Here is a 20,122-nt window from a genome sequence, read left to right as displayed (position 1 = left end):
AGTACTCAACATGAGTAAGGGGGGTTGTTGGTTTTTTGCAGTCAGTAAGCTTAACATTTTCAAAGGAAGATTGAAATAATGCGGAATGTGAACTCACAGAAATTTCTTACATCTGTTTAATTGATGATGTTGTGCTTGAACATGACCATTCTATAGCTCTTTTCTTTATTAGACTCCTGTGCTGAAGTTACTTATGGGAAATGACAAAACTAAATCAGTAACAAAATCCACAGCTCATGCTGTTGACCCACCATTGACTCAAAGCCAAGTTAGAAAATGAATATTATCATTATTTCTTTATAAGACAAATTTGATGGGGAAGCTGAACTACAGTCCTGTACAAACATAAGGACTTTATCCTTTCCATATAGACATACTCTGAGATACAATACATTATTTCACCAGGAGCCCTGCTTGAGGAAAGTGTATTTGTAAAATGTATGATAATTCTTGTTCATTTTTATTGTTTCCACTTTTTTTTGAAAAAGCAAGCCATGCAATAAATGGAGTCTGAGCTTTTTCAATTTGTGTGTGTGTGTGTGTGTGTGTGTGTGTGTGTAGACCATGGCATGAACCAAGAAATCCACTTTCAACTTCAAAGCTTTTGTATTGTTTTTTTTAGTCTTTTTAAATATATTTCTGTTACATTAAGGAAAACCTATTGGAGCCCTCCAGTGGCCAAAATAGTACCTCTAAATTCCCATAAATATTAAGCAGGGACAAGATAGCCTAGTTGACAATGTCAGTTTTATAATTCCAAGATATAAACTTCATTTCCTGCAGTGGCTGTACTTTTAATTACAATTTCCAATGTATTTATAATTATACCGATGGACAAATGTTATTCATGATGCTTTTATTTAGCTAAAACAGTGATATAACATATTTCTGCAAGAAATATTGAAAGATTGTTAGCAGAGAAACAAATAAAGTTAGGTTAAGTTTGCTTTGTTGTGATATCAGTAAAACAGCCCTGGTGGTCATTTAAATAGTTAAAGTAAACAAGACCACCTAAGATGAATTTAGAACCTTTCTTGGGGTTCATAAATCCACATGTGAGAGCTCTGAAGTGAAAAGTGAGAGCTAAGTTAGATCTAATACTGTCTTATTTATCTTGATCAAACATCTAGTCCATAGCTATTTATATAGATACCATGTCTTTTAATAGTTCCTTATTTGCAAACTGTACTATTTTGAACATTAGACGTTCTAGTTCAGATTTATTATAAGGCAGTCTTTGAGAAATTTAGTATCATTGCATTGATACTAAACAGGACTCTCTCTTATGGAGCTATTTCGGCGTCATTTTAGCTTGTTCAAATTGCTCTTAAAGAAACCAAACCTGGATTAATTCTGCCAGGTAATTTACTATCTTTACTGGTTCTGTAACATTAGTAAATGCAGGTTTGAAAGACTGCCACTTTTGCTGCTCTGGGTACTCCACTGTTATATACAATGTCATTCAGCTGAACAGCTAAAGATTAGAACAACAGTGTCTAGTAGGGTGACAAGACAGCAAGTGTGAAAAACTGGGACATGGGGTGGGGGGTAATAGGAGCCTGTATAAGAAAAAGACCCAAAAATCGGGACTGTCCCTATAAAATTGGGACATCTGGTCACCCTAACAGTGTCACTAATGCGGAATGTGAACTTCAATGAAACAGTGATACCATTGGGCAGCTATTCATTTATCTGGTATACATTCTTGTGTCTATCATATCCCTCTTCCACAACAATTGTGCTATGTGTCTACTATCTCTTCTTTCTCTATTTTAAGGCCGTTTGTTGCTTCTCCACTGGCTCCATACAGTCAGCATCTGATACATGACACTTCAAAAAATTGTTCAAATGTTTTTAGAAGTTAGTTGGAGTTAGTTTATTGGATTTTTATATTAGCCTGATGGATGTTGCAAAAAACCTGACTTTATATTTCACCAAAGAGTCAGGGGTCTCCCAAATGTCACTATTAGGATGCTAGGGAGGTAGAACAACTTATTTGTCACAGGAGTTGGGTCTGGGGAAGGACTGAATATACAAACATTTGCCAAGTTTGCTACAAACATAGTTCAGTTTTTCCTGAAAAATCTCCCTTTTTGATACCAAAATTGGCAAAGTGAAAACTGGGGGCTTTACACAGCTGCTCTCAGTGAGCTCATAAAACAAACAGCCCAGGAAAAAAAGCACTTCATACGCTATTGTTTTTTATGAAGTCCATCAAGAGGCTTTCTGAGTTCCTCTTATTGGCTCTGCCAAATTGTGGAAGTAAATGAGGTGGGGAAGGAGAAGAGCAGTTGCTCAGCCTTTTTTCTGGTGTTTAAAAAAACCGGAAGGAGAAAGTTTTGGCTGGATTCAATGCGGGGTTTCCTATACTAACTCTCAGATGCATTTTAGTTGTTTGAATGGTAGCTTGGGCTAGCATTGGTTGGAAATTTTTCAAATCAAATTTTTTGTCATTGAAAGAATGGCCTTTTTCAAAAGTAGATATTTCCATCTTAAAATTTTAGTTTTTAAATTTTTTCAATAATTTTAACAAAACTGGAAAATGAAAAATTTAGTCTTTCTTGGTTTACTATTTTTTCAGTGGCAAATTGTAACAAAGGGAGGAAGAACAAGAAAACTGAAAAACATGGTGGGAAATTAAAAATTAAAAACTTTGAAAATGAAAATTTTCAAAATGAAATATTTACAATGAAAATGTATGATAAAAATGTCACAAACATGAAAAACTGTTCCTTTTCAAAATCTTCAGAATAAATATGACTTCAAAGTTTTTCCTTAAAAATGTTTTCCATTTTTTTATTTATTCTAGTTGTGTACATAGTTTCCTTGTCTCCTCTAAGCTTCTACCTTGATTTTTATTGGGGAGTAAACAAACTTAGCCTGACAGTAAATCTGAATTATGTGGTTTTTTTTAAATCTCCAGGTTGTTGAGATTGTGTTCTTTGTGAAACTAATGCTCTGAGATGTGAACACTGTTATAAGGGAGCCTGAGAACAAACAGGAAGAAGATAAACAAGATTGAAATATAGTGGCTCAAGGATCAATAGCATTTTTCAATGTGACTGATAATTGTATAATCAGAAAAGGCAACTTTCTTCAGATCTGCAGGAAGCCTAGAATGGTTAGATAAATACTGCAGATGATCATGAAGAACAGAGGTAGCAAAGGTGGACTGGTGTGATGCAGAATATCTGCAAGGGAAATGTTGAGTCTACAGAGGTTTGGGACCCTGTTCCCCTCTCACTTACACTGGTTTTATACATTTGTAATTCCCCTGGGTTGTGGGGGGTAGGAATGTTTAAGTTAAAGTGGGGTAGGAGCTACTGACTCACACCTTTCTACATGGTCTTCCAGTTCCTTGTTGAATAAATTACCCCAATTCAGACTTCCTTACAGATCATAAAGCAGGTGTACATAGCCTCAGCGAGTGAAAGGGGATTTCTTACTTATACCACCATTCACATCACTTCTGAATCTGGCCCACTGTCACTAGGATTTGAGGCAATTCACTTTGACTAAAACCCTGCATAAAGTCCAAGTATCTAGGCTCTATGCAGGTGAAGGGCAGGAGAGGTGAAATCCACCCTTCCAACCCTGAGATCAAGACATAGGGGCTGCATTGCAGCCTACCTGTGTCTGTTATTCATATGGGCTGAAATAGTAGTCACAACCCTTCCACAATCCTTATGTGTTGGGGCCATAAGAGTCGTATCAACACAGATTATGTGGCCACTCCCTGGTTTATTCCAACCATTGCCCTCCTTGCTAGTCTGTGCTGGCATTGGGTAAAGAGACCCCTTCTGTAGCTCCTAGATTTTGCAAAAGTACACTTCCTAGCTACATCATCCCACAGCCAAACCTCTTTCCCCACAATGCACTCCTAGTACAAATGATACAAGTAATGCAGTGCCTAATTTGTGTACCATAGGTCAATTTCACCTTCAGGGACGAATCTGGATCACTGTTTCACCTCTGGACCTTGGCCATCCTGATAAGCTCTGTATCCCCTAGCAGGTTGCCTTTTGTTCCCTTTATGTCTGACTTACTCAAATATATAAGGCTTTCTGACTTAAAATATGAAAAAACAAGCAAAATAGGTAGAATCAAAAAAGGGGAGCCAAAAGACACTCCTTTACTGAGCAATATTTTCTCAGGCAATGATAGTTCTACATTAGCCTGTAACGGGGCACTGGAACAATTTTTATAGTGGGGATGCTGAGAGCCATTGAACCAAGCTGTAAACCCTGTATATAATGGAAACCACTTCATGCCAATGGTTTGTAGCATCCCCCGCACCCCAAATTCCAGTCTGTAGTTAATAACATCTAAAAAGGCTTGACAGATAGTTTACTTTTATTGTCTGCTATGGGATGCTTTGACAAATACATCCTTCTCCCACAAATAATATAGATCCGGTTTTATAAATATGTGCAGCATATAATGCTGTGTAATGTCATCTTGATTGTTCATTGTTTACACTGTTTTACAATAGGACCAAGTTTTCTGTTTAACTTTTATGAGTATATGTTGATTTCACCCCAGTACGGCTGAAGTTACCTGTTTGTTTGCATAGACTTTGAGTAAATGGAGTTTCATGCCAGTGATTGGGTTTAGTGGAGAGCATAGATAGAGCACGGTGTCCAGGGTTTTTCTTTTGATGAAATCTTTAGTTCAGATTTTGTTCTACAGAATTGTCTTGAGTTAGTTTTTTCATTCTCTTGCCTTAGTCTTTTTAATCCTTTCCCCAGTATTTTAAAAGGATCTCTTTGCCTATGGAAACAATGTTAGTGCCCTTTTGCTGAATGCCTTACAAATGCAGCAAATAAACTCATTCTTTTTTTCCCTCTCTCTGTCACTCAGAATGATTGCCAAGAAAAGCAGGAGCCATGAAGGGCTGAAACTTTATTCTATTGATATTCAGCAGTTATTAATGTGTAGTGTTAGTGACAGCAAATAGCAATGTTGTAGATTATTAGCCTACGTGTATCTGGAGAAACTGTTCACAACAAGGTGGGTGTTCAGAAGCAGGGCAAACAGCTTTTCTCCAGCTTCTAAAGTACCAGCCTGTATAATTCTGAGTCTGTCTTTCAGTTTTAAGTTGCGCTTGTTCAAACTCTTAGTTCAGATTTCACTGTTAATACTGCAACAGGGAGAGAATTGAGTAAAGGGGTGAGGGGGGAGGAATCTATTTTCTTGCTGTGAGAGCAGATGAATTTAAGGATACTTTCCCCCCACTTGTTTTCTATGGAGTCCATTTAAAATATGTCATTAATGCAAACAGAAGTGCATTGAGAGGGTAAGGGTCAGTGAGCAGTGCCCATGGCAACTAAGAAACTATTCTGCACAAAAAATGTGGTAAAGAGTAAGTGTTTTAATCCTCAACTTTAATCCCTTTACTTCCTGTTCTCAAAATGAAATATAAATCAGGCACCATGGAGTGCAGCAATTTTTCCTGAAAGGGACGTTGGCGAGAAAAGGATTAGGAATGGGCAGAAGTGTTTAAGGAATTTAATCACACAATTTGTTGTAAAACTTTTGAGACTACGAGTGACCAGTTCTTTTGAGCCTGGCCAATGAAAAACAACAAAACATACTTTGAAAGTGATTAGAGGGCTGGCTCTGGCTGACACCCCCATTTATTGTTGTTGTTGTTACATCATTGCAGCAGTTGCTGTGACTTAAGAAACCATGGAATGTACTTGGTGTGCCCACTGAGAAGGCTCAGAGATGGGGGTGGTATTTTAATGGTGGTATAGAGAGGACTCTTCTGATCTCTAGGAAACAGAAACAATAAAGCAACCTGCATTTTTCATCTTGCTACTGGGGTTGCTGCAGTTGTTATAATCAGGAGATTAGCAAAGCACTGTGACATTAATATTTACAGATAAGACTGTTTTCTACTTTATTTTTCCATCACTGCTTTCAGTCTGAGGTTTCCCTTGTGCTACTATAGGCTTTGGCGATATGGAGTAGTGGTACATGTTTAGGGAGGAAGAGCTAGCATCACACTTGAAGAAATAAATATATTGTCACATGGCCAAAACACAAAAAAAAAGAAACTGAAACAAAACACAACTGAAACATCCCTTATTTGACAAGTGCAGCAATGTTTGTTATGCCTATATTCCACTTTTATCATCAAACTAGGCCCCTTTTCATTCATGCCTTTCACCTCTCCCTTCGGGATTTCTATGAGATTGTTTCCTGCTACTTTTATGCATATTCCTGTGACACTGTCGCAAAGACTTGTCAGTAAATAGTTCAGCAACTGTGTGTATAAAATATTTAAGCAGATATCAAACTCTTCTCACTGAAATCCTGTGTCCTGTAGCTATAGAACCTGATGATCATAGGGGCAGGGAGGGGGCGGAGTTGGGGTGGAGACTTTGGGGAAGCAGTTGGAAGGGGGAGGGGGAGGGGGAGGGGGAGGGGCAGGGGTGGAGTCGGGGCGGGGCCGGGGGGGTGCAAGCACCCACCGGCGCCAGGAGAACTTGGCGCCTATGTTGCCTGTGACCTGTCCATGACTTTTACAAAAAATACCCATGACTAAATCGTAGCCTTACCTGTGACCACCAATATGAAAATGCAGTAACAGAGAACAACTTGTTCAAAGCAAAGTATTATTTATCCATAGAAACATCACAGAGATGAAAGTCTTAAAACAACAGCAGCCTATATTCTTATTGTCTTAGCTAAGCTTTGAAACCATTCTTTGAAAGTTTAAGTGGCCCTCCACTTATCTGTGGTGCCCCAGCATCAGGGGCCATGTTACAGTCTGTTTCTCTGCAGACTGCCTCCCTTCATCAGGCTGCTTTTTAATACAGTTTCCAAGTCCTGTGTTAAAGAATTCCCACCTTGGTTCCCCCAAAGTCTCTAGCTAAAACCTTCCCCTCTCCTGTCCCCACTCACATCCTGGGATTCAGCCAGATCCTGATTCCACGTTAATGGAGGTGAGCTTCAAAGACCTCTAACACCTCTACTCTTCATTTGAGTAATAGCTATCCGGCTCTGTCTACAGCCATTGTGACCTAGTCTTTGGATTCCTCAAGGCTACAGCAACCTACGAGTGATGTAACCCTTTGTTACATATTAGCCAGCAACACAATAACCATCAAACACACACACACACCATTCTTCCATGAATACATATATTACCCACATGTTTCACAGGGTTACAAACCCATGAACCCATAATTTATAAAAAGGTTCGGGGGATTCCTCTCCTAAACAAAACTGCCAGGTTTTGTCCAACTCCAACTGTTTACTATTAGAAATTGGCCCAAACATCAAATTTAGATCCCAGTGCAAACCTCCCAAAGCTGGGGAGTGAGGATTCAGATACAGGGGCTTTGATTCAGATTAATCTAGAAATTGTAAAATTTGGATCTGGCCATGAAATTTCCCAAGTTTAGAAGTGATTAGATTTGGGTTTTGGTTTGACCACATCTGTGTTTCTGTTACTAAGAACATTCTTTATTTTGTATACAGATTTTCATACCAACTTTTCATAGATAACAAAGAAAAAAGATGGGTTCACTCTCAATGGAGCCCCAGATGGATGTAGCATTTGTTCATTACCCTACTTAGAAGATACTCCACTCAGATGAAAAGAGAGATCTGCCAAGCACATCTCTTTTCAAAGGAAGAGAGCAATTATTCAGCATAACTGGGCTCTTTGTCAGGTTGCATTTAATCGAGAGAAACTAGCTGTTAGACAATAACATACAGTTGCTATATATATTTCCAAGTCAATCTGACACAGAATAGTATAAAATGATTTTTTAAAATGGCTTGGGCTCCACTGCTAGATTGCTGGTCACTATGAACAAAGACCAGGAACCTTTCTGAATCGCAAAGAAAAGCAGCTTGAATGGGAGGGATCGTACATATTGTAGGCAGTGTTTTACATAAGATGGTGGTAATATGAATGGGTTCAACTATCAGACATTAGCTCTGTAAGAAGCTGTGTGTGTCTGTGTGTGTATCTCTCTCTTAGTTTTCATGTCTATGACTAGACTGCAGAGGAAAGGAATCTTCCTTTATGAAAATGTGAGCTTCTATAATACAGTGAAAGTTACACAAGAAACCACACTTAATAGATAACCTCCTGTCTTAAAAGACTACCCCAAAGGATCCCCAAGCCTATGTGGTAGAATTCTGATCAATCTTTATTAGATGACAACTGCTGTTAAGCAAGCAATTTTGGTTGATCCAGTAAATGGTTAATTAAGACAGATTTCACTGGATTTCTAATTGACTTCTCAAAAAGTAAAGCTTCAGTGTTATTTTCTGATTTTTGGAAAGTCCCACAGGCTCTCTTCCAGCTGAAATTTCTTCCTTCAAATGGTGTTCTTACATCTATATCATTTTCTGACAAGAAAGAATGTGAGTTGCTCATGGCAGTTTTCGAATATATTGATCTATAAGAAAGCAGTGTTTTATATACACAGTAATAGTAGAATTCAGTTCAGTCTTTCTCCTTCCAACATTGTTTAGTCTTGAGAAAGCCATGTTTCTTATCTTGCACCACTATTCCAAAGCCAAAGTATTTTGTTACCTTAAAAATAAAAATCTTCTAGTAGCCAATGATAACTTAGTGCACAGGTACCAGATGTTTTTAATTTTTAGATTTGTCTTTAAGAAGTATCTAGGATGTTTTTTCTTGATTTAGGAAAGATCACAAAAATGAATTATATTTTATCGTAGCATTCTACATGTCGTGGCCTTCAGTATGAGTTATGATGCGAAAGTAGCAAATATAAGGTGTTTTTTTATTTTATTTTTATATTGAAATGAATGCTACTCTCAGTGGATATAGACTAGTCTTATTTGTTAACTCCCATTCTATTTACTGGTCAAGTGTTTTAATTACAACAGATGACAAAAGCTGTTTAAAACAGTGCATATATTTATCTGTTAAATCTGCACAAATTTCAGGTGATTAAATAGAGGCGAAGAGCATCAGGACAGAGACCCCTTCCTTCTATATTGTTTCCCAGCTCTCTGTTACTTCTGGATGAAGGAATAAGGCGAAAACTTGGGAAGTACAAACTTGCAGAATTTCCTATGTCAGCATGATTTAGTCCTGTGCATGGGAGCATTAAATCTTGATGAAGTTGTTCTGTATGAGCAGCATGTGATCTACCATGCAAACATATAGCATGAATAAACACTGTTACATAGCTTTGGCTTCATGTTTAATTTTTACTTTTCCAGTGGTCAGATTGGTGTACTCTATCAGTGCCATTAAGCTAGCAGAGATGAGATTTGGCTCTGCAATAGTGCAGGCAAATATTAACTTCTGGATACTCTCCTAGACAAATTCAGAAAATGTGTGGAGGCAAAGATAGAGGATCATGCTTTACTTCCATCGCTACCATCTTCCAGGCAGACAGTGATAGGCATACTTGACCACCACTAAGCCTTATTCAGTCCTTGTCAGCTGGGGCTGTTATTTTTATTGATTCATAAATTATGCAACTCACTTTATATCTATACATAGAAAAATAGTTTTATAATGCTATGACATTTTAGTGTAAAGAATTCCCCCCCCCATTAAAAAATTGATAGTCAGTTTTATTTTGCCATTTAAGACACAGCAGCCACAGTAGATCTGACAAGTACCAAAGACAAGTGGATACATTTGTTATTGGTACTTGACCCTATGTATGGAGGTCTTCTGTTATGCACACAAGTGTACATACAGCCCATACAAGTTGCTTTCAGAATAATTAGATTGAAAATTCTTGGATATAAATTATATAGCTGGTAAGTTTTTGTGGTGAGAGAGGCCCAGTCTTTGTGAAGAAGCACTGATGTTAAAATGCTACAGTAATATTGAATACCAGGCGGAGTTTTGACGTTACTATGATCCTATTTTAAATGGTTTGGTAAAAACTAATCCTATTTGAAAAATCTTAAACTACTTTTCTCATGGCCAAGACTCTTCATAAACACACATTTTTGTGGCATCTGATTCCTGTTGAACAACAAGAAGAACCTACCAATGTTATGCAGAATCACGCACAACCCAGATAAAACACATTGGTTAGAGAAATGCAGAACAAAAGGTCTTTAATTCTTAGTCGTTTTCTTTGGAAATATGTCATGCATCAAACTAACATAATGCCTCTGCTTTTAAACTCAAATATAATGAAATTGAAAATTGAGGAATCTGGCCCTTATTCCCTCCTAATTACTTCTGCTTGACTCACTTAATCTTGGGTGATTATTCAATCATATCTGAAATGAGAAAATGACGGGAGTAGAATTTCCATCTCTTGTTCTGAGAGCTTATAAACATTAGCAGAACTGTCACAGGGAAAAAAACAAATGTAAATCGCTGTTGACAGTGCCTTGTTTTTATATATTAAAAGAAATCCCCATATTGTGATGGAAGCAGCTCAAGTTTCTAAGTACAGAGCTTGTCAAGTCTTCTAGGTGATTTAATTATTAAAGATGAAAATCTATCATTTGGAACAAATATTTCATAAAGGAAGGTTGTGCAGCAGCTCAGCAGCTGGGTTGTTTACTTGTACCTGGGCCAGCCATGAATTCAGGCCAAGAAATGGCACACCGGAAACCTCTGTGCTCAGTGTGTTCAGAATGACCATCATTGATTCCATCACTCAGCAAAGTAACTTGCTACAGACCGTACCTTTGCTTCTCTGCTCAAGGGTAGAATGATTGGCATGTTTTAAGTTACAACAAAATTGCACTGATGACTAGCTGGATGCTCATATGAGATGGACTATGTCACAGCCAGGAATATAGTATATTTGATTTGCAAGTTTGAAGTGAGCCATATTGCATAGTCAAATCAAAGTCTGGTTATTTCAGAAACTACTTTAAGAATGGATGATATCCTTATAACCCAGCTTGAGTAAGGGGCACTTGTAACTATGCTCTCACAGAAGCAAAGCAGAAATTAGACTGTCAACATAGAGCGGGTCAGCATTTTTTCTTAACTTTTTTCTATGAAAATAAGCTGGTTGACAAAAACCAGAAATTTTCATGAGAGAATTTCTGTTTTTATCAACAATGGGGGGGAGGGGCTTAATCAGGAAAAAATAACTCTGAAAACCAATTTTAGTTTTTGACAATGTAAACCAAAATATTAGTTTTCAGGCTTTCAGTGAAAACCTGAAAAATTCTGTGGAAATTTCTGACTAATTTTTTTAAAATGTTTGCAAGAAATAAAATACATCTTTTTGACCAGCTGAAACTATGATGCTGAGAGTCACCATCTCTTTTGCTCCAGGGAGTATATAGTTTGTGCCTGCCCTTTTACTGGCACAGATAACTTCCCCCCCTCTGCAATGATTCCAGTGCATTGCCTGATGCATTAGTGGGGTGGAGACTAGGCTGCCTAGACATTCTTACTGGTTTCCTAGCACCATCTTTGCAGGAAGGAAAATAGCAGACCAGGGGCAGCTGTTTCTCTTTTCCCCCTCACCCCTCGCAGTGTAGGCTATATGGAGAAGAAAGGGTGCGCCTAACACCTTTATTCCCTTGCAAGGGTGTGCAGTATGTCTCATGACTGACCTTTTTATAGTTTTGACCGCAGAATCCACCTCTTTCTCCAGAATCTAAGCTTTCATTTTAAAAACAAATGTTTTTAGTCCTCATAGTTGTGAAGAATCCCTTCCAAATGTGAGCCGAATGTACTGAATTGCAGTGTGGTCTTTCTGGGAGATAATTACATGGGTTCAGAATCCTCTGCAGACAGACAATCAGAGCACAGCTTTCTTCCAGAGTTTTTTATAAGAATTATCCCTGATGGCTGGGCAGGTCAGAAAATTTTGTGTGAGCACTGATTGTCCTGAGGGAATCATTCCCAGTGCCAGATAGAAAACACATGTCACAAACAAAGCAAAATAGAGAGAAATGTGTGTCATGTACTTTGTATATTTGGTTGACATTTCTGTTTAACATGCATATCTAATGTGTAAATACCCAAACTACTCTTCTCTTGGTTCTGTTAACTACTTTTCCCTTAATTGTACCTGCCTGTGCTTCCTAAAGAAAAAGGTGATCAGTTCTATTCTATGAAGTAAAAAGGACCAATTAATTGCAGACAAGCAATTTTACACAGGAACCTCTGGAAATCTTCACTCTGTGTAAACATTTATTTGAAATCTTTCTCCAAAAAGGATTGTTGTCTTTGTCTTATTGTTATTTTATTTTCTGTTATGATGATGATGAATCAGGTTAGATAGAAATTAACACCACTTCTGCTTCTTATGTTAAGAAAAATATAGATAAAAGAATGTGAATATGTTTGGCCCCAGGAGTACACATGCACTTAATTTCATAAAAGGCCATATTACTGCTGGTATCAGTAAAGGCATAAGAACTAGTAAGTAATAGAAAGCAGACAGGAGTTCCTGGCTACAGTAGAAAAAACATCTTGTCTCTTGAGCAGATTGTAAATATGGGAGATAAATAGGAACTGATTTCCAGAACTCATATTAAACTTGATTTTTTTCTTTGAATTTTTCTATGCTTTGGGCTTTAGATAAACCCCATAAAAACAAACATACATACATACAAACATACCTTACAAACATCTTTTACCCTTAGGAATATTAAGCACAACTGTTGCATAATGTTTTGTTTCAGAGAGAAAAATAATGTACAGTATACATGGGCTGAGCAAATGTCACAGTCCTCATTTATTATTTCAATGTTATTTGTCTCTGTTATAGTTAATGTAGTCACACTGCTTCGAATATATGGGCCTGATTCGCCACTCCATTACCCCAGTTTTACACCATTGTAAATCCAGTGAAGTCAATAAGTCATGCCAATGTAAAGCAAGAGTCATGCTGCTTAAAGCTGGTCTAACAGAGTGGGGAATGATTCAATGTGTTTTTAAGGCTTTGAGACAATGAAGCTCATCCTTGAAGAGCTGGGGAAACCCTAGACTCATTGCATGAAGCCACCAACAGATCAATCCCAGCATGAAATCCTGATGTTGCCTGACCTTCATGTTATGTCAGTTACTCACTGTCATCACGTAGTGGTGCAACATGATGAAATCACAAATTAATATCAGCATCATGCACTGTGACTATTTTGTGGCTCTCCATAATTCTGTTCAACATTGTTGCCTCTTTCCCTGGTTCCCCATTCCTGAATGTGGAGGCACAGGGATGTTTCTCTCTTCCTCTGTTGCTTCTTCTCTCCCTATCTTCCTCCATTGGATTGTTGGAGGAATTGGGTTAGATCCTGGATTTCTATAGCCCACTTACTTAGCACTCTCTGTATGGCCTCTCATGAGACCAGGCAAAGTGAAAGATGCTCCAATTAGATCAATAGGGCCTCATTCTCATTTACATTAGGGCCATTTTACAGCTACAGCTCTGCAACTATAACTCTTTATGTCCACTTTATATTGCCAAGTGGTCTTAGTGTAAATGAGAATGAGGCCCATAAACTCCAGATGAGCTGTATATAAGGGTAACAAAACCTTACATGTGTCTTTAGAGCTACAGGCTGAGATCACTATTTTAAGACGTCTTACAAATGTTTATACTGTACACATCACTTCCCTGCTCATAAAGGAAATGTTAGTCCCATTTGATAGTTTCTCTAATGAGCAGCAGTCAAGCCAATATTTCAGTTCTGTGGAGCACTGTGCAAAGAAGAGAGCATCTTCCTTGGATTTCTTCTGCTCACCCTTCCTGCACTCCATCCCCCGCCCTTGGTTCTCAAAATATTTCCTTCTGTGGGACATCAGGATGTTTTGTGGCCCATATTTTGAGAACCACTGCTTTAATAGAACAGTTATTTCTCAGGATTGTATAAAGAAGAATCTTTCTCAGTTTCCTCCTCTAACCCCTCAACCTTTCTTCATTATCACTGCCCAATATCTTGGTGATCATTTTCCTGTGATGATGGTTTTTCCTTCTTATCTCTTGTGCTTCAGTTGCGATCAAGCTCAGAGCTTGACCAGGACATCCTCAACGATTGCCTCACTATTCAGCCTCTCCAACCAGCCCCTTCACCACATGATGCTGCAGACAATATCATGGGACGATCGCCAGGGTCTGTTCATGACATCTACACAGGTATAGTAAAAAGACAGGAAATGATCCCAGAACATTTAAAGTTAGGTATGGTTGATGTATACTTCTGGGATTTTTAATGTGTGAAAAACTCTCTAAAATCTACCTCTTTTTCTTCCTAAACTACTCCTGAGAAGGACAGAACAATGTACAGTATATTAGAAAGGTATGTCTCTATCTGATATTTAAGTCTTTTTTAGCAGGTCTCATTTTGCCTATGAAAAGACATACCACAATAAGGAATATGTTTGCTCTATGGGAACTGGACTCTTGCCAGAGGTTCAATTCACCCATTCCTTCTAGGCTCCTTAAGTTCATTAAATTCGATTTAGAACTGAAAGGGAATGTTTCCCTCTTTGCTATTCATATATAATTTTTCTAATAAAGGTATATAAATTAGGTTAAATGTGGCATTTTGTTAGAAAGTATAATAAACCCTTGTCCTATAGGTAAATATAAATCCACCAATAAACATATCTATATTGTTTACATAACAAGCCCTTTTTATAGTTTTAATTAAGTGTTTGGGAATTTCACTCTCAAATAATGACTGATGTTGTTTGCAGTGGTTATAGCTGTTCAAATTTAAGCAAATATTGAAATATTAAGAAAATAAAAGTGACAATATTTTCCAAAGTTCAAGATCATCTGTAACATGCAGTGGATGACATTTCAGCATTTAGTATGAAATATCTAGATAACTGCAAAAACACCTATTTTCAGTATTTGCTAGAATATTGTTGTGTCTCCCAACCGTCTTCATTCTCTCTTAGCTGAGAGTCTAATTGAAAACCTTATTGGCAAGTCAAAGAGTTAGCTGAATCTTACAATGAGGAGGAGAACATTATTTAAAATAACCACTTTGTATTGTTCTCCTTCTCATTGAAAGATTCAGCTAACTCTTTGACTTGCCAATGAGGTTTTCAATTAGACTCTTAGCTAAGTGAGAATGAAGACTTTTATATATGTGTGTGTGTGTGTGTGTGTACACACTATATAGCTGTTTCATTTTGCTGTAAGACATGTCAGTTCTCAATTTGTTTTTCCCAAGGCTGTCATTGAACTATACAGTACTTTTAATGTCGTTTTGCTGATTTGTGTTTGATGTGTAATGTTATGATTGAGATTTACACAAAGAAAAGTCAGGAAATTGAAAGTTGTGGTTCCCATAGTGACTACAACTCAGGCCTTTTTCATATAAGAACTGTTTTGTCTTACTGCATATGATGTTAATTTTTAATGCCTTAATCCACGTAGTCTATTCAATTTCTTTCAATCTGAGTGTTGAGGGAAATGTCAAAATTCAAAGTTACATTTGTGTAACTATCATAATTTCTTTACTAACATAGATTTGTATACTTCTGATTCTCCTTTATTGCCCTTTGAGGAGGGGATGGGTATTGAAGAAGTTTGAATAAAACACTTGATGTGCTGGACCTTCATTCATCTGAACACAAACTTAAAACTTTTTTCAGGAAAGAAAAAGGTTGGTTATTCCTCCCCCAACCCTCCCAAATTATCTTTCATTGGTGACTTACTGACTTGGGGACAGGCAGGGCCAGAGTTCCAGAAGACCTCAGTATGTTCTCACAAAAATGTCTCAGTGGGAGCTGCTGAGATTTTTACAGATCTGGCTTTTATGTGCTGTTGAACTTTTCAGTTCTAGGTTGCTGATTCAAATCCAGCACAGGCTGGGAAGCACCAGAAGTTTCTAGGCCAAAAGAATTAGTGAGCCCAGTCCAGTTCTAGTCAACAGTTGTCCACTCTATAAATGACACAATTTAGCACTCTCTTTGTCAGTCTCTGCAGAGAGATCGAGGACCAAATAGGCATGGAAAACTGAACTCTCCTCTCCCTTGCAACTTGTGTTTTAGGATCCTAGTGACACAGAATAGAGCTAGTAGTTCCCCTACACATGCTTTACTACTGGATAAATAGATGGCCTCTGAATCCAGCATCTTTCATTAGATTTTTTCTTTATTTTTCATTTTTGCATGGTTCTATAGGGAGCAAAGGTGACAATATATTGTGAGAATCAATATTTCCAGACTTATTCAAATCAAGAAATATTAGAAATCTCATTAATTTCTAGCTCAGTTTTGTAGACTCAGGAAGTTTGGATGAGGTTTGCATAAGCATCCAAACTTTTGTACTTTTATCCATATTTAATCTCAAACCTTTAAAGTAACCATGGTGATTTGAATAAATCCCCCAGGTGAGCTCTTTGACACAAGAAATTACTGACTAGTTATAAACTTTAGTAGATTTTCAGCTCAGGACATTTTATATGCAAATCAGTTTATTTTCATTTAAATTCCAGTATTACATTGGTTTTATGCTGAAATACAAGTTTGAAATGCAACTGGGCCACTAAGGCCTGATCCAAAGGCCACTGATATCAATAGACTTTAGATCAGGCTCCAGTGCAGAAACTGGAAGCTCAGGAGGAAAGCTGCTAGGCAAGAAACTTAGTGTTGCCAAATCTCTGATTTTTTATCAAGGGGTTTTTTGCTATTCAGGGTGAGGGTTTTAGCTTTTTATGATCCTCTGCTGCTTTCTCATCATGAATTTTTGCCCCTATTGTCAGTGGCTGCCATCTCCCTTTATTGTCAATAGGACTGAAGGCACAGGTTGTTCTTAATCAAGATGACTGCCTTTCCCCTACAGTATCTGCATGTGTAAGAAGGGCTGCCAAAAGTTAAATTGGCAGACAGTGCCCCAGTGTTTCCAATATGATTGAATCCAGGCTGCAGGGAGGCAATATGGCTACCCCCTCTACTCTGTCAGTGGGAAACTGTGAGGGGGATGGAGGGATACATTAGAAGCAAGAGAAGACCAAGGACAGGGTATGTCCATTACTCAATTTTGGGGGGGACAATAACAGAAAAATGTGGAAATGGCAGAAGTGCTAAAAGACTTTTTTGTTCCAGTTTTCACCAAAAAGTTTAGTAGCAATTGGACATATCACTTAATGAATGCCAGTGAAAATGAGATAGGATCAGAGGCTAAAATAGGAAAATAACAAGTTAAAAATTACTTAGACAAGTTAGATTTCATCAAGTCACCAGGGCTGATTAAATACATTCTAGAATACTCAAGGAGCTGACTGAGGAGATAGCTGAGCCATTAGCAATTATCTTCAAAAAGTCATGAAAGAGAGGTGAGATTCCAGAGGACTAGAAAAGGGAAAATATACTTCCCATCTATAAAAAGGTGAATAAGGCTAACCTGGGAACTACAGACCAATCAGCTTAACTTCAGTACCTGGAAAAATTATGGAGCAAATAATTAAGTAATCAACTTGCAGACACCTAGAAGATAATAAGATAACTAACAGTCTTCACGGATTTGTCAGGAACCAATAGTATAAAACCAACGTAATAGCTTTCTTTGACAGTGTAATAAGCCTTGTGGATGGGCGGAAGTGGTAGATGTGGGAGATCTTGAGTTTAGTAAAGCTTTTGATACTGTTTCTCAGGACCTTCTCATAAACAAGCTAAGGAAATATAAACTTGATGGAGCTACTATAAGGTGCGTGCATAACTGGTTGGAAAACCATTCCCAGAGAGTACTTATCAGTGGTTCACAGGCAAGTTTGAAGGGCATATCAAGTGGGGTCCCACAGGGATCAGTCCTGGGTCCAGCTCTGTTCAATATCTTCATCAATGATTTAGATAATGGCATAGAGAGTACTTATAAAGTTTGCAGATGATACCAATCTGGGAGGGGTTGCAAGTGCTTTGGAGGATAGGATTAAAATTCATAATAATCTGGACAAACTAGAGAAATGGTCTGAAGTAAACAGGATGAAATTCAGTAAGGACAAATGCAAAGTACTCCACATAGGAAGGAACAATCAGTTGCACACATACAAAATGGAAAACGACTGCCTCAGAAGGAGTACTGCAGAAACGTACCTGGGAGTCATAGTAGATCACAAACTAAATATGAATCAACAGTATAACACTGTTGCAAAAAAAGCAAACATCATTCTAGGATGTATTAGCAGAAGTATGGTAAGCAAGGCATGAGAAGTAATTCTTCCACTTTACTTTGCACTGATTAGGCCTCAACTGTAGTATTGTGTCCAGTTGTGGGTGCCACATTTCAGGAAAGATGTGGACAAATTGGAGAAAGTCCAGAGCAGAGCAACAAAAATGATTAAAGGTCTGGAAAACATGACGTATGTGGGAAGCTTGAAAAAATTGGGTTTGTTTAGTCTGGAGAAGAGCAGATTGAGAGGAGACATGATAACAGTTTTCAAGTACATACAAAGTGGTTACAAGGAGGAAGGAGAAACATTGTTCTCTCTAACCTCTGAGGGTAAATTGCAGCAAGGGAGGTTTAGGTTGGACATTAGGGAAAACTTCCTAACTGCCAGGGTGGTTAAGCACTGAAATAAATTGTCTAGGGAGTTTGTGGAATCTCCATCATTGGAGATTTTTAAGAGCAGGTTAGACAAACACCTATCAGGGATGGTCTAGATAATACTTAGCCTTGAGTGCAGGGGACTGGACTAGAAGACCTCTTGAGGTCCCTTCCAACCCTGTGATTCTGTTTGGGAGGCAGGGAAGAGAAGTGGTAGAGGATCTGAGGGTCAGGGAGTGGGCTGAGAGGGTGTGGATGGATGTGAGGAGCCAGGGCAGACTGGGGAGATTGTGAGGAGGCAAGAGAGGAGAGTGTAGGTGCAGGATGGTAATGTAGAGTGAAGAGGAGGGAGATGCGAATCTAGATGCAGAAAATAATCACAAGAGGAACAGGGATGTGTGAAATATGAGAGGAGACTGAAGAGGTGGATGGGGAATAAGGGAAGAGATGTGTATGAGGGATAGAAGAACATGAGGGGGGAAATGGGGAGCAGTTAGGGGACTGTGGAGGGAGTCAGGAGGGGAGAAAGTAAAAGGATAAGTAATAAGAGTCAATGCTAAACCAGATTGAGCAGTAAAGTGGAATCCCCTGGAAGCTGGCAATTTTTCTGTGTGTGCATTTAAGTTTGAATTTTGAACCTGAGATCTTTTGGGTCAGGTAGCTTCTGCCTTAAGGCTTTAAAAAAAAATAGAGGGTAGTGAAGAAAATAAATGTATTTTAATAGCTTGATTTCCAATCTTATTTCATGATATTTTACAGTCTGATTCATGATTTTTGCTTGGGCTTGGCAATATTGCATGACTGTTTGGATTCCTGGAGGAAATCGGTAATTTTTCATTTCTCACTATTTGTCTCTGCTTCCTACTGAACAGCAATTTTTGTAAACTAAGAGTTAATCATGGTTTTATGAGCTGTAATTTCTCGTTAGTTAATAGACTGGTTTCTCTAACGCATTTGTTTATTTATTGCTGCATCTATCAATCAGTTGACAAATTTGTTTGCTTTTTTCTTGGTGCACAGAGGACAGGTAGTATTGTTTCCCATCAATTAACTTGGGATTTTATGTCAAGGATAGACGAAGCCATGTCATTTTGTTCTGACAGCCACCCAATCCATTTGGAAGAAATGATTTCATTAACTACTTATCTGGGCTACTGGATAATGAAAAAGTAAAATAATAAAGGAGAGACTGGATTTTTGGGGAATGGCAATATTAAAATTATTCATGCTGCAGAGAATGGAAAAGCATTATAAAGTTGGCTGTGGTGCCCTAGAGAAGCAGCTGTTCCAGTTGACAAATGGAAGTAGCAAAAATGATAACACTCTCAAGTTGAGGAGAAAAAAGGTCAACACAATCTGAAGCAGAAAATAGATGATACTCACTTTAACTGTAAACTGTTATACAGGACCTATCACCTGAAATGTGTCTGTGCTGTTTTCCGATTATAGACATGAGCAGATGTCTCTGTTACCAGTGGCCTTCATCAAACTTTTTACCAATTGGAGATATTTTAATAGTTTATACATATTTAAAAGCAAGAGATTTTTTTAATAATTTTTCTTCTAAGCGATGCACAAAATATATACTTGAAGGGATACTGTCAACTTGAAAAATCACACTTCTCTTTGGAAATGTTGTACCCGCTCAAGTTACAAGTATTGCCTAAGAAAACTATAACTGAAAG

The 20,122-nt window shown here is 37.9% G+C and overlaps 1 protein-coding gene across 2 annotated transcripts in view; it reads left to right on the top strand.

The window, feature by feature from the left end:
• The window catches only part of GLIS3 (GLIS family zinc finger 3), a 259,987-nt gene that overhangs the window by 193,276 nt on the left and 46,589 nt on the right, over nt 1-20,122 (top strand). For both annotated transcript variants that reach the window (XM_038401161.2, XM_038401160.2), the window contains one exon: nt 13,931-14,072. In XM_038401161.2, coding sequence (XP_038257089.1) covers nt 13,931-14,072 — 142 coding nt within the window. The remainder of the gene's footprint in view (nt 1-13,930; nt 14,073-20,122) is intronic.

Source organism: Dermochelys coriacea, chromosome 5 (assembly GCF_009764565.3).
Source record: "Dermochelys coriacea isolate rDerCor1 chromosome 5, rDerCor1.pri.v4, whole genome shotgun sequence".
NCBI lineage: Eukaryota > Metazoa > Chordata > Testudines > Dermochelyidae > Dermochelys > Dermochelys coriacea.
This window is presented reverse-complemented; position numbering and strand designations above follow the sequence as displayed.